At 44.9% G+C, this 15,721-nt stretch overlaps 1 protein-coding gene across 1 annotated transcript in view; it reads right to left on the bottom strand.

Annotated features, from left to right (window-relative positions):
- The window catches only part of CCDC180 (coiled-coil domain containing 180), a 728,974-nt gene that overhangs the window by 96,496 nt on the left and 616,757 nt on the right, over nucleotides 1–15,721 (bottom strand). Inside the window, exons 33-34 of the mRNA XM_069609330.1 lie at nucleotides 9,578–9,715; nucleotides 4,911–5,022 (exon numbers count right to left, since the gene is read on the bottom strand). Coding sequence (XP_069465431.1) covers nucleotides 4,911–5,022; nucleotides 9,578–9,715 — 250 coding nt within the window. The remainder of the gene's footprint in view (nucleotides 1–4,910; nucleotides 5,023–9,577; nucleotides 9,716–15,721) is intronic.

Here is a 15,721-nt window from a genome sequence, read left to right on the forward strand (position 1 = left end):
CCATGGTAGTGAAGCATCCCAAGTTGTGGATAGTGTGACGGCTGAAGTCTGAAGTATGTGTAGGGACAACTGTCTCAGTAATTTTTAATGAGTTGCATCATCTCTAAAAGATGCACTGTATATTGCTACTGGAGCGAGTTTCTCCTTGTATTGTACGCTCATATTTCTATGGTGCCACGTGAGGAGGACCATATGTTGTGTGGAGGAGTTGTGTGGAGTATGTTGTACATCTCATGTTTGTTTGGTCATCGGAAAGGGAGGACATGTGTTGTAATGCACTTGATGCATAGTGAAGAGCTGGCATGGAACGCGGTGTGAGCCTGCGGAATGTTTGGCAATGAATCCAGCCCCAGGGTTCCAGCCTGGTCAGTTGAGCCTGGGTGATGGGACCCGGTGGTCTCTCTTAGTTAACAGCTTATGTAACTTATAATAAAGTACCTACAAATAACCCTAAGAAGTCTACAGAAGCTGCTTTATAATAGTAACTGTGGGGGTAATCGGTGGGAGCAACAGAAGGGATTTCAGAAATGTATTTTCCAAACCTGATAGAGGAGTTCTAACCGTGTAACCCCAGATCTCAGCCCCGTACATTGCTGATGCCTTGGCCTGTGCCTGGTACCGTTAAAGGGATGGGCCAATTGCCCCCCTCCTGTGTCTTGCGTGAAATGGCTTTATGGCCCGCTGTTTTTCTGTAGCGAGGTGTTAGCCTTCAGGATCTGATTGCCCCATCCTCCATTGCTTGAGAAGCCAATCCCCAAATAGCCTTACCAATCCACCTGCTCAAGTCTACTCCCGCCCACCTACAGGATCAGAGGTCTAATCCTGGCCCTTTTTGGTGAAAAGACCATAACCTTCGTTTTTGTGATATTGATTTCCAAGCCCAATGTCCTACATCGGCCAGTGAAAATGGACAAGGCCGAACGCAGTCCCATTGGTGATGTTGATAATAGGACTGCGTCACCAGCGAACAATAGAGCGGGTATACGCTCCTTCCCCATTCTTGGTTGGTCCATACTCTGCTAACAGTCTCTTGATGATGAAATTTATAAACAAGCTAAACAGAGCCAGAGCAAGAGCACACCCCTGACAGACCCCTCTGTGCACTCAAAATGATTCTGTAACTTCACCGCCCAACCCCGAGCGGACAGCTGCTGTGTTATTACTATACAAGAGCTGTATGGGACGCAGTAGCTCTTTGTGGATGCCTTTGCCTCGCAGGACAGCCCATAGAGTACCCCTGGGCACACTATCGAAGGCTGCCTTTAGGTCCACAAATACCCCATACAAGTTGACATTTGCAATCCTCAGATGTTTTTGGATAACTAAATGGAACCTAAAACTTGGATCTATCATGCTTTTCCCAGGCTAAAAGCCGGCCTGAAAGTGGCCAATTTGGTTGGCTTCCTCTACCCAGGCCACAAGACATCTCTGCCGCACCTTAGCAAAGGTTTTACCTGCTGCATCCAGAAGTGAGATGGGTCTGTAATTACCAGGGTCCACTCTATCCCCCTTCTTAAAGATTGGGATGATCACAACAGATGTCCAGGTTCCCGGGACTTGTTCTTGTTGTATTATAGCATTAAATACCATTGCGAAAACTGGGACCCAGATAGCAGTCTCACTCTTATAGAGGTCCACCGGTGCACCATTGGGCCCTGATGCTTTCCCCACCTTCAGTGTTCTTATGGCTCTCAACACCTCTGCCACCATGATCGCCAAATTACTCTTACCACCGAGCTTGGTTTCAGTGTCACATCTCAGGCTCTTCCTTTGAGGTGTTTCAGCTCCCCTGCATGGAGCGGCATGCAATCCTTCATAAGGACTACGCCATCTTGACAGATTTATGCATCCGGGTGCATTTATGTAATCTTTTGAGTCTAGGTCAGTAATCAATCTCCAAAAACCCACCTGGTCCCTTCTTAAAGCACATTCCATCATGGTTGCCCATTTATCGTACAGGAAAGCTTGCATTGCCAGTGCTCCTGCTGCAGGTGTTCTGTGTGAGAGGGACTTGTGCTAACCAATGGTGTAATGTGGCAGCTGACTACTTCCCCTGGTGAATGTCACGCAGTGGTGAGAAAGAGAAACATGTATTCTAACTGGAATTCCTCTTTGTAAAACAGATGCTAATTATAAATGAACTGATCCAATAGCTGCACCTACTGAGGTCATAAACTGCAATAGTCCACAAATGTGTTGCAATAATAGATCTCCTTAAACAGCATGGTGCTCTCCAGGACTTTACTGCGAAGGACTGGGTTTTCCACACTTGCAACATGGTTGGCTTTTGGCTGAGCATTGGCCCCAATGCGGGTCCGCAATTGAGGTATACTTGTCCCCCATCTATTGCCGGCGCCTTTCCACGCTCATCTTGTCTAGCACCTTCTTGCAGCACTGTTCCTCTGCCCTCTCTTAGGTTTCTCTGCCATTGTTTGGCCCTTGATTTATGGTTGTTTTTTGTAGGTCCATGCTCCTCTTCTCACTTTCAGCCAGTTCCTGCATGGAGCACTTTCTAATGTTAATGCAGGTCTGCTAAGTATGAATCCCTCACCCTGTTGAGAGGGGCATATGTTCCATGTAGGGGATTGTGAAAGGTCATGATTTTTTTACTTCGTGTCATGATGTCGGCCACTGCAATGTACTTGCTTAATCTTCCCAGCCATACTTTCCACATTGGCCCCCAGTTGATATTTATGCTGAGGCCATGAGCGGAGGCAGCGCTGTGGAGTTTATTAAAGCATTCTCTGACTCTTCGTCTCCCATGATGCTATCCACCTGTGCCTCATCCATTTTGCTCTTCCTTTTGGAGTGCCCACCCCTGCTGCCTCTTCTCCTTACTCTCTCCTGTGCCTTAAAGGTGGCCCCCCTGCCACAATCTGTTGTCATTTCTCTTTAGTCGTCTCTGCTGCACTTTTGTTTCTCTTTTGCGTTATAGTCCCTTCTGATATTGCTTTTTCTCAAAGTGTGCCCTTGTGTTTTCTTAGTTTTCTTTTTCAACCACGCCCGTGACTTCTCACAGCACTTTCCGGTTCGTGTTTATCTCAGTGCGGCAGCCTCATGAGCGCTACTGCGCACTTTCTTCATCTTTGACCCCCTCACTTGGTCCTCAATGTTCTCTCCTTTGTATTTGTATTTCTATAAAGTACAGGAATGTCAATTCTGAACTGAAATGACTTCCAATACCACTTTAGAGATGACGGAGGCCTTCCCATGAAGGATGCTTGTACAATACCACAAAGCTGGGCACAAGAGGTGAGCCCGTTTACAAGGGGGTCCCAAATTATACAAGAACATATACCAATATATATCAGAAAACAGGTGACTTAAAAAGGTAACATTAACTTAAGGGGGCAAGTGCTTCAAACTAAACAGGAGTACTATTTAAAATGACTTAATTAAGCGTCACTGGAGGTAGTGGTGGGGTCAGGTGGGGAGAATGGGGCAGGGGGCGCTCCCTCTTTAGCAAGCCCAAGTTTAAGCCGAGCTTTAAAGAGATCTGCAGTTGGAATGGCTTTTATTGTTATGTGCAGGGGGTTCCAGTGGAGCAGAACGAATAGGAAGAAAGAGTGCAACGAAGAGGAGGCACAGGGAGGGTATTGGACTGTGAGGTTGTGTGGAGAGGAGGATCGGAGAGAACCAGATGGTGAGTAAACTGAGATCCAATCAGGCAGGTATTGAGGAGCAAGACCATTGATAGCTTTGTAGACTAGGAGAAGAGACTTGAAAAGAAAGCGGTTGTATATGGAAGCCAACCAGCATATTGTCGATAGGAAGAAGAGGGGGAGGATCTGGGTAAGTTGTAGAGAGGGTGGGTTGCAAAGTTGAGGGATTTGTCGAGAATTGGAGAGGAAGGACAAGGAGCATGTTTGAGCAGTAGTGCAATTCTCTGAGCACAAGAGTGGAGAATAGAGTTTTTGTAGAGTGGTAAGAAAAGGGCACATTTTCTGAATGTTGAGGTGGATGATACGAGCATGGCTTGGGCTGCTGAGCATGCCACACCCTTCTTCCGGCCACTCCAAGAACTTCCTGTTCCTCATTACAAATGTGGTAACTGATTGGAGCAGCACACAAAGGTATGCTTGTTTTATCATGGGATGCCTAATGGACAGGCCAGAATATGGACGTCCAACTTTTATTTTCTATTTTATTGCACATGTGGATTTGATTGCCCTATTCACTTAGAGAGCAACCCCAAGTGATTTCAAATTACCCACCAAAGTCAGAAGTCCCCTACTGAGAATGAAAAATGCTAACATACCGTGTTCTATTGACTTGAGGTCCTCTATCAGACGTTAGTGTTCTGTGCCTAGAACATGCATTTGCATATCAGTCTGAGCAAGAGCATAATGGCAGGCCAGATCAAACTTCCAGGCATATCTTTTTCCTGTGGGTTACTGCACGGTATGACGATGATAGCTCAGCTAGTTAAGTGCTCATCTAAACAGGCGTTCAGCCTTTAGATCGCAGGTTACAGTACAGCTCATTCATAATGACGACATTCCACCCATTATGGAGGAGCTAGCTCCCTCCAAGTGAAAACCCAGAGAGATCCCTCAAATGCAGAGAGCATCTGAGGAAGCACTTTTTCGCTGATCATTTGGTGGGGAAAACTAGGGTTCCCTGTGGCTTGGGGTACCCCTGCTGCAAATGCCCAATGGGTGATGTGAGGTCTACGATTTTGCTTGCAAAGCCTTGCATGGCCCATTTCGCATTTTGTGGAGCCCGGGACAGACATTATAAATGTCAGCCAGATCTGGCCAGTGAGTCAAAGGTTATTAGCAATAGAATTTTGAGAAAAGTCAATACAAATGTGTTGTATCTTAACTATGAGGCGATGATCGCCACCCTATAATAAACAAATATAGACACATTTTGTATTAGACAAAGATCTATGTCTGCAGTTCACTTACAAGCTGTTTGAACGTCGTCAACATTGAGGCTTTCGTCAAACTCCAGCAAGAGGGATTCGGCAAAGGCGGCCAGCGCAGTGACAAAGTCATCCGCGCACTGCACTGCACAATCCTGCGGAAGAAAAGGGGTAGGGATTGTTATTATGCCATTGGTGTGCTCAGTGATGTACACAACAAGAAGACTCATTATAAACAATATGGAGCAGCATCCTAAGTGGCGCAAGAGCTGCAGCAGAGGTGGATACGCCCAGGAGCTCCTGGCCAATGTATGAGGGTTCAAGTCCTTCAGGTTTTCAGGAACTAAGGGGCCGGCTGAATTGCAAGACTGAGTGTGAGGAGCTGGGTTTAGAAGAAAGAGTGAAAATGCAGCAGGGGGAAGTGTCTGAGGTGCAGAAGGGAATGGCTGTGGGTGTGTGAGAAACTGAAGGCGGAGCACAAAAGCACACTTCGAGCAAGGCTGAACGCATAAGGAGACAGCTACACCAAACCGCCAGTACCAAGGTATAAGAAAAATGGTGAGACCTGGAAGGACGATGAAGGGGGAATTGCCCTTGCCCTTTTCAACTCAGACCTGGAAAGCCTTCAGAAGGGAAAACATAAGACTGGGAGATACAGCTGGGGTGCGGAACAACAGATGTCAATGGTACTTGGGGGCCTCCCGCATTGATTAAACGCAGGCGGAGAGGCACGCTGGCTACCGTGGTACTATCCTTGACTCCAGAGAACAAAGAAGCCAACTGGTTCAGCACAGCCGGTGAGTCAGAGCTGATATCAAACTGAACTGTGTTAAGCCCAAGGTTGCGAGTAGCAACATTTTGAACGCAAGAAGAAAGGACTTGTGTGTATGTTAGAACTTTAAAGAAAGCCCAATTGAGGTCCAGGTGCAGAGGGGTCCGGCACCACGTGGGCGCTCATTCGAAAGGCTCTGACCAGGACCTGTGTGTGACACTGCAACAACCAGAAGGCCAGCTGAAAGGGTGGTGTGAGGCGTCAGAGTGGTCCTACAAGGGTCACGTCACATCCCTTGTACAATCGAAAGTCTCTGACCCGTTGCTAGAGGAAAGCTAGGGGAAGGGAACCCCGCTTTCCACTACGATTTTGAACTGTGATAATTGGCAAATGTGAACCTGACAGAGGGATGCCGAAAAAAAGCTGAAGAGAAAGAAACCCTGCTTTCTGAGAAAACTGTGCGAAATACATTAACTGTATTAGGAATACATGAACTGTGTTGAAGAGAAACCGCAGTGAACCCAACGGAGGGCAGCCCGTTTTTGTAAAAAGGATCCGAGCCCAGCGGAGGGAGATCCTAGGGGCAAAGAGCAATCACTCAAGGTGCAAGAACACCGACAGAGCTTTTGTTTGTCGTGAAACAGGAGGCCTTCTAGGGCAAGAGACTTTTGCAGGAAAGAGACTTAGCAGAGGTGTGTGCTGTGCTCGAAAGTCCCGCCTTGTCCCGTGCTTCAACGTGGGGAAGGGAGACCCATCATACCATCCTGACTTATAATTTTGGGAACACCTCTTTCTTTTCTGGTGAACATTATCCCACACTCTTTTTGTATTAGTGTAAGGTTTGGCAATAGGTTTCTTAGTATAGGCCCTTTTTATTTGACACAACGCCACAAGGACTGCTTTATTTTTCATTTGATGGTTGTAGCTTGCTCCCATCTTAGATTTAGGTTTAGATTAGGCATTTATCCCACCCATTATAAAGTTCAACAAACGCCCTTGAACTTTGATCACTTGTGTCTGTCTTTACTGTGGCCACCATGAGTTACTTACGGGGTGGCAGGGCTGCCATTCTGCTTGGTGGAGACAGGGCTGTGTCTGTGTACTGTTGCTGATGTGGCATTTGAAGTCTTGGAGCATTGCACGCGTTCCTCTATAGAAATGCCTGTAAATCTTACAGCTCCTTATCCAGTTTCTTCTAAATAAAAGATTGAGCTATACAATGCATCAGTTGGCATATTTCTTTTTAGTTTACTTTACTCTTTGGATGATATCATCCAATCGCTGGCACCAGTTCAGGGAAAATATGCCTGCCCTGCTATTTGAAAATGTGCCATCCGGCCACAGGTTCATGCCCGACCCCTCTCTTGCCCATCACTCCCACAATCGCTCTCTGCACTCAGCATCCCTCAGTCTTGCCTGTTGCACCTCTCCCTTCCTGGATTTGGGGCATATTCTCCAAACATGCTACTTTTCGGCTTCCTCAGGGACTCCTCTCTACCACTAAGCTGAATTTATTTCCTGCTTTCCTAAAGCCAGTGCTGCAATGGGGCCAGATTTCTCCGGATACAGGAACTAAGCAAAAACTGTCTTCCTGGATTCTGAATCCGAGGAAATGAAAAGCCCACGCCTGAGCCACACCGGGAATCTCCAAACGTTGGCTCTCCAGATGTTCTGGACTTTGATTCATGATGCCTCCCCATTGGCTCTGCTGGCTAGGGCTGATGGGAGTTGACGTCTGAAGGACCTGGAGAGCCACAGGTTGCAGACCACTGCGCTAGGCACTGTACTTGCACTAATCAGCTGTTACCAACATAGGGGGATTAACTTTTAACTCAGAAGAGCTCTGCTCTAGTTGGCCTCTGATGTGCTTCGACACAAGATGGGCTCCAGACACAGCAGCGAGTGGGTGCATGACACTTCATAAGGGACAGTAAGGTGCCAATGTGTGATGATTAGAAATGGGAGGTAGAATAAGGCTGAATGCTGTGGGAAATAATGACCACAGTAGGCGATTGGTGCATGAATTTCCTTCAGTGTTTCTTTCAATCTTGCTACTGCAGTTCAAAACCCTGGCTATATTCTTTAGGCTCACATTACTTTGCACGTGGATCATTGTAGGCTTCCATTTAGGATAAAGAGAATACAGGTACAACCACACTTTGTTTTGCTTAACATGCCACGCTGATCAGTATATACATTGTCAGGTTGGCCTACTGTGTCACATAGGCACGTTTGAAGTAAGTCATCATTTTGAAAAGAAGTGTTATTTTATCTTGGTCCTATGCTTGTTTTTACACTTAATAAACCCTATCACTTCACTTGACTGCCATAACTTCATCCTAAGCACTGCCCCTATCGCTCAGTGCCACATGTCCCCTCTTCGCTACCCCTTTTTCCATGTTTAGCACTTCCAACAACACTCTATCCTGTCTCTCTGCTGGTTGTTTCTCTTTCTCCTTCAAAACTCTATTTCTCATCATTATGATTCTCATATTGATTGTATTGTGTATTTACTTAATTGTGTATTGAGCTTTGGCTTGTGGACCTATATTAAATTAAGAATGAAATGCATCCTGCATAAAAAAGAAAGAAATAGTGGTCTGAGCAGGGGGTGGGGGGGACTGGAAAGAGGCTGAGCTCCAGTCCCCCGCCTTACATCCTGTCTCCAGGGCGCGCCGGATGTACACGCCCTGGAGATGCCCCTTCCGCTCAGAGGAAAGGTGGCCGATGCCTACAGAGGGGAGGGGATGGCAAGAGGTGCGTCCCGCTCGGCAGCAGGCTGTCTCTCTAGTGCCCCCTTTGGGGGCTTGGACATCCCCGGAGCCGGTGCACTTGTCATGTTACAGGGGCAGACTGAGCTAATTTCATATTGTGATTTGCTCATGCACTCACTGCATGCAAACATGTCACTTCTGGGGCAAGGAATGGTGAAGGAGGGACTGGGGGGGGTGAGAGGGAGGAGCGGGTTTGGGTAGTTCCTTGCCGATTACTTTCGCCCTGATAACCTGAAGGATAGCACCCCCCTTTCAGTGAGGGCAGGTAGCTCTTGCAACAGGGCCACTCCTGCACGGCCCCGCCTGCTTCCCCTGTCACGTGATTATAAGCTGTACCATGAAGGTATCCAGTTAGAATATTGCTGCCCCCACATAATGACTAAATAATACAAGTGGCTATTTTTTTAATTGCAATGCAAAGTAGGAAAACCAACAAATGCGACTTTCTTGTTTTGGTGCGCAAATCTGCAAATGTTAGCACTACTTTTGCCACGGAAGGACATGCTGTATTCCCCTGCGCCAGATGTGTGAAAGAATCAGGAAATAAAAGGATGAATGGTGCAAGAGGGCGTGGGAAGAAAGGATTAGACCTGCAAGCGGCTTAAGGGTGGACATTGTGTGGACGGGTGGGGAGTTTTAGGGTGTTTATTACAGAGAAGTTCACCAGTGACCTGGCTTGGGGTGGTCATCAGGAGATTTGAGGGTGACATCAACGGATTTCAGGGGGAGTTCAGGGTGGACACTGCAGAAGTTTCAAGATGGCCATAGGGGGAGAATAAGAGTGGGCATCAAGAGTTCAGGGGGACATTAGGGTAATGCAGGAGGACATCAGAGGAGTTCAGGATGGAAGTTGGGGGGAGTTCAGCTGGGGGAGTTCAGCGTGGACTATGGGGGAGTTCAGGGTGGACTTCAGAGGAGTTCCTGGCAGATTTCAGAAAAGTTCTGGAGGGACATCGGGACAGGTTTCAAGAGGAACATAGGGGGAGTTACAAGGTGTACATTGGTGGTGTTTCAGAGGGACAACATCGGGGGAGTTCAGGGTGGACATCAGGGGGAGTTCAGGCTAGAAACCGGGTAGTCCAGGGGAGCGGCATTCGGGCACTCAATACCCTAACATTGAAGTATAGCCCCTATATTATTTGCCAGTGTGCCTCTGGCTCCCACCTTTAGGAGCTTGGTGTTGATGCTGATGCCAGTGAGCAGCTCCTGCTGCCTCGCCTGCTCAAGCTGGCACAGCTCCTGCAGCTCCTCTTGGTTGTCTGGATGCCCCAAACTGGGGCGCAGCTGTTTTCTGTGCCCCTCCTGTGAAGCAAAGCAGAGAATTAAACACACCACGAATGACAAATGCACTTCCAAGCGTTCATAGGGGGTCTTGGGAGGTGATGACCCTGCTGGATTAATCGCCTCTAAAGGCCTGATGCTGAGGCAAGCTGGGCAGGGTGATTCCAGGCAACACTGGTATGTGTACATCACAGTCGCAAAGTAAAGCTGGTACAGCGCAGCAGCCTATTTTGGCAATAATGACTTTTTTTTTTTTGCAGATTCCTTGTGTGTGACCATAAAGAAAATCTGAACATCAGCAGGAAATGTGTTATGGGTAGTTATTATTTTATTATTCTTATTTTGGTTTGCCACAAATCTTTCACAAATCTCATCTTATGTCACCAAATTCATGCAGGAAAAATAAGGGCAATAAAAATAAAGATATAACAGGCAATTTGGTAAATGATGTCAGAACGAACAAATCATAATCTGATAAAAAAAACAACAATACATAAATTACAAATCTGCACAAAGCTCGTATTAATGAGCCTTGCCTGTCTATCATTAATCTCTCCCAAATGCACTTGTATTCAGCATTGTCACATTGTGCACAAAACGAGAAAAGGGTAATATTCTTAGCTCACTTAAGCCTGTCCAAAATATACATAAATGCTTCAAAGTTTCAATAGTGTTAGTGGCTCTATACCCTGAGCGGTCTCTCTAAACTCTTTCTAGCTCCTAAGACCTCATTAGTAAGAAATTACATAAAAAGCCCCAAGCAGGGTTTACTAGGGAAACGTTTTCAGTAATGTGACCTCGCACAAGAAGCAGGAAAACAAGGTACAAATCCTTCTAGAAAGTGCTTGCCCTTCAGGTGGACATAGTTTCTCACCCAGTCAGTGTGCAAGGCTTTCTTTCTCACAAAGCAAAAGTAAGGATTTCTTTTTCACAAAACGAAATATCAAGCTTATTTCCCTTTAAAAGATCAAGGTCATACAGTGGGGAAATCTAATTCAAAGTAAAGATGAAGAGCAAGGCGCCATTCAAAACAAACATATAAGCTACAGCCTGCATGTTGAAAAACACATGTGCAATATTTTCAGATTTCCTCACATCAAAATATAGTGACATGATCTGAGAGAAACATCTCAAGTACAAGAAAAACTCATGCAACTCTGATTAAAATGGTAAAAATGTCAAATCTAGGCAATTGGGAGAAACGGTATCCCGTGGTTTTGCCGACAACAAACAATTCTAAATAATTTACTTCAATGCTATTACTTCAAAATACTTTGAAATTATATATGTATTTTTGGGGTAACGGGTAAAAGGGGGATGGGGAGGTGTTTGGGGTGAGGGAGGGAGTGGGTGCGATGGAGGACATCAAGGGGACCCCCAACAAACGAAAATCAATGAAAGCGTTCAAAGTAATACAATTGAAGGAAATTACTTTGATGTGTTTTCAGTCAGTGAAATGGCATGGAACTGGGACAAACCACCCTGAATCAAGCATCAGCTATGGGTTTGAACTCTGACAGTTGCTTTTATGTTCAATTTTCTCCACCTCACTGTCCCCCAGAAAATAAACAACAGAACTGATTTGTCTTGCAGTAGCAAGGAGTTGGAATTCCTTTGATGCTCAGCAATGGGGATAATGACTGGTCTGCAACTAGTTCACAGGTAGGTTTAAATAGCAATTAATTCTAAGGCAGCATTTGTATGTCCTGCATCTGTGTATGGTGTGCTGAAGATGATGAACAGATAACGGGAGTACACCTTGACCATCGGATTAATGTGCCTAATCTGAGATTTTGATCTCCCAGGCCTCTCCTGAGGAAAGGAACCCTGATGCCTGTAAAAACAAAGTTTATCTGAAAATCTAACAGACCTGTCAAAGTCATTAACCCTGAAGACTTAAAACTTCAAAATACCTCATCGCTGCCAGGCATTTGGGTCATAAATGCTTTTATCCCTGAACTGACAGATAAATAACTAAAGACAGCAGCTGCTCTGTTATTGACTGGAAGATGTATAAAGAATTTCTTTTTTTTAAAGTTACCCAGGGACTTACTATTTCACCAATAAATCTGGAACTGAATGTTGCAGCAAAATAATTCTTTTTGTAGAGCGCTCAGCTTGAGGTGCTCGATTTAGTTATGTAAAATGATTTTACTAATGCAACTTTTAATTATGCAAGTTAGACAAATGTAATGGTGTATGGCAGTGAATTATATATCAAAGTCTGCAGGGATGAGCCCATCACTTTCAAATGGAAAAATAATTTGAACACAAATACAGAAGTGAGTTAAATGGAAAAATCGATAATTCAGTACCCATTCATGATATTATGATGAAAATTGTGTTTGATTCGCACCAGAGAGAGAATGTTCCAATGTTTAATGAAAGAAATCCCTGAGACGACATCACATAACATGGGAAGGAAACTGGAATTAGAAGTTACTTCCATCAGACTGTCGTCTTCATTAATATGCCCATGACTGCACAGGGATATGTCTACTGTGATGTCACCTTTGGAACACTGTCCAATCACCTACATTGCCCAATTCAATTGGGGAAAGTACACACACCTCAAAAAGGTGGGGTTACTGTTCTATAAAGGATTCAACACACACTCTTCTATAAAGGATTCAATACACACTTACTCAGGACAGACACTGACAAACTCACTCGTTTACTCACTGACTGACTGATAGAGAGGAGAGAAAGAAGAATTGATAACAGGTAGTAGAAGGAATAGATTGCTCTCCTAATTGACCCATTGATGGATTATTAGCAGAGCCTATAAGTGAGGCCAACCAGGAGTTAAAGCCCCAGGCCTTCTTCATTGGAATAAATAGCAGACATGCTGTGGAGAAAAGCTGATCCCATCTTGATGACTAATGCCCACCTGTTCCTAGATGGGGAGAATTGCCAGTCCTTAAGAGGGTGTCGACCAGTCTGGCATAAAGTCAAAAGAAATGTATATGCGAGTATGATCTAAAGGGGAAACAGTCCTGAGGAGAGTAATACTATAAATGGAATTAGATTAAATCCTGTGCCCTGTTATTTGTCAGTACTGATGGATGGAAATATATAAATTGATTGCACATCCCGATAAGTTAGGGAACATTTCAGGAAGTTAAAGGGGCATCTCACTGTGTGCATACCTACAAGAATAATATAATTAAAGTAATTCCTGGGTATACCATCAAGCAGAATATTGTTGTTAAAGCTACATTGTTCTAGACGAAAGGGAGAGGGTGATTATTCGCTACCCATTCTCTCCCTGTTTAAGGTGCCCATTGAATTTGAAAGAGGAGTGCTTTTACACAATAATTACATTGAGACATCCCTAAAGGGAATCTAGCCTATATAGATGGTGAACAAACATTGGGGCTCATTATAGTTTTCTGGTCTGGAAATTAAGTGGCGGTAATAATGTTTACCTGCCCTTTTCTGGACTGGCAAACTGTATGTTTGCGGTGGGGCTTACTTTATTTACCTCCAGCCAAGAGCTGGGGTTAAACCAGACCCCACAGGCAAAGAACAGCCAGTATTACCGGCACCAGTATTACCAGCGCCGGTATTACCGCTGCCTGTTATATGCCGGTAATTCCAGGATATCAGGCGCAAGAACGGTAATACAGTTTGCTGGTATCCCGCTGGAACTACCAGCAGGATACCGACAAACGTATAATGACACCCATTGTCTTTTCTACAAGCCATTTACATACCTGAAGGACCAGTGGTTTGTTGCAAATGGGTTTTTAAAATGCTGTTGACATTCTGACATGTCTATTGAGTAGGAGGGTGGTATCCTGAATGAAGGGGAAGTAGAGAGGATTGTATAGGCAGGGATACTGTAAATGAATGTGTTTTTCACAAATAAAAGATACCTTATGGACTCTCATGCATTAAATCCATGGTGCATGCATGCTCAGGGTGAATTAAATGTATAGATACCTATAGTGATGTGTGTGTTACAAAACTCTCCATTTCTAGGACTGTTGCATTGAAAACTGAGGTGACTAGTGTATTGATCTTTTTTTATCATTAGATTAGCACCCATGAATGTATCACTTGTTTACCGTTAAATTGATTCCATTATTTCTATTTGGTCAATAAATATAACTTCTGTGCAACCCTGTATGCTTCTGGTCCCAAAAGGGGAGGGAAGCTGTGAGGAATCTATGTTATTAAATTGGGGGTCCCAGATTCATAATAGAAACTTTAGTAAATTAATAAAATTATGCGCGCCTGGTTTGGGCTGGGTGGAAAGTTCCCCTGAATTAGATGTCGCCCGATTAAAACATCCTACAATACTGGCGTGTCCGGTAATTGCATTATTCCGTAAAGTTGATCAAAATGGAGCTCTTCCCTGTAAACAGAAGGTCTCTAAACGAGGCCAATAAGGTATCGTTTGTTGCCTGTAGAATACCTATATACATTTTGGACCTTTTAAGACAGCCAGGTTAAATAATGACGGTAATTCAAGTAGAACCATAATCACCTGTACTGGCAAGCATTTTGTAAGATATAGAAAAGAGTGCCAGATTAACCCTTCCCATTCATCACAAGTCTTCTGGCATAATCCAGGTGATCGATCAACACTATAAAGAAGTATCGGTTTGAACGTTTCACCTTTTGGAAGTATAACCGGTCCAGTGGAGCAGTCTTATAGCCACCATGGACGAACATCCTTCAAATTAGCAACTAGTTTCCATCCAGAAGAAACTTAAATATTACCTTATTCCAGTTGAAAACATGTTTCCCTATTTGAGTAAGATATGCCAATAAAGGTCATCAACTGTGATCTAGGACTCCGCTCATGTCTGTCCTAAATAAGAACAAGGAAAGAAAAACAGGGCTCTTCTGGTGGGACACAGCACCACCAGGCTATTCAAAACACTTCAAGAAACACTGCTAATAAGGGGTTGCTGAATAGAGTATATCGAATTTGACTCTGCTTTTTTATGCCGATTCCTTCATTTTTCCACACTCTGCTGAATGAAATTATATTGAGAATGTTCATTATCTATCAAAGAGACATTTGGCCTCATTACGAGTCTGGCAGCAGCTGTGCTGGTAAAACCGGCTAGCTACCGCCGGACTCGTGATAAATTACCGTCGCCTGACCTGCCAGAATAACTGGGGCATTACAGCCCCGGCGGTTCGCTCAGTCAGGCGGAAGCAATTGTTACTCCCCATTCCCATTGAGTCCTATGGGACTCAATGGGAATGGGGAGGACAGAAGCACCAGCACTGTGCTCAACAGTGCCGGTGCTTCCGTCAAAGTCTGCTGGTGGGTGCCATTCTGCCCGCCAGGGCCAGATGTGGAGGGCGAAACTGCTCCCGCAAGCAGACTCGTGGTTTGCCGGTCTGGAAACAGTGCCGGTAAGGTTACCGGCACTGTTGCTTCCGGACCGGCAAACTTGTTATGAGGCCCATTGTCTGCAACGCTAATGATGCACTCCTGCCTCTTTCTTATGTCGGCAGGTTTAAGCATTGCTTCTCTGCTTGCCGCAGCATTTTAGGGGGTATCGCAATTGTTGGGATCTGTATTTTTCAATGATCTGATCAGATGTTTTTGCCAAGGTGTTAATGCCATTATTACCCAGCATGGTGCCCTCCTTGACCCGGGGTTGATGAAAGGCTTCAATTTCTTTTTGAACATCCTCCATTAGCTCCATCTTTACAGATGGCAAGAAGCCTCCTCTTCCCAGCCCTGCCTAGAGTAATCTTTATCACTGGGAGAAATCTGAGAAATCTTCCCTTTTAGAGCTAAACATATTGTAGTCAAGTTTTCTAATAGAGCTGTATTAGACCTAATGTTTTCTAATAGGGCATTATTTGTCTAAAGCTTGGAGGACTATATGTAAACTTCACAGTGATGAAGGGGCAGGTGTTGCAAACTTGGAGGGTGAGCAATGTACCCTGGCAGTCGCGACTAGCTGGTATTCCTGATCGATCCAAGGTGTCCAGTGAAGGTGCGGTTATTATTTTATTTCTCTGAGTTAAAGAAGGTGAAATCATAACAGCATCTTT

The sequence above is a fragment of the Ambystoma mexicanum genome, chromosome 8 (assembly GCF_040938575.1).
Source record: "Ambystoma mexicanum isolate Mex_15411 chromosome 8, UKY_AmexF1_1, whole genome shotgun sequence".
Classification (NCBI taxonomy): domain Eukaryota; kingdom Metazoa; phylum Chordata; class Amphibia; order Caudata; family Ambystomatidae; genus Ambystoma; species Ambystoma mexicanum.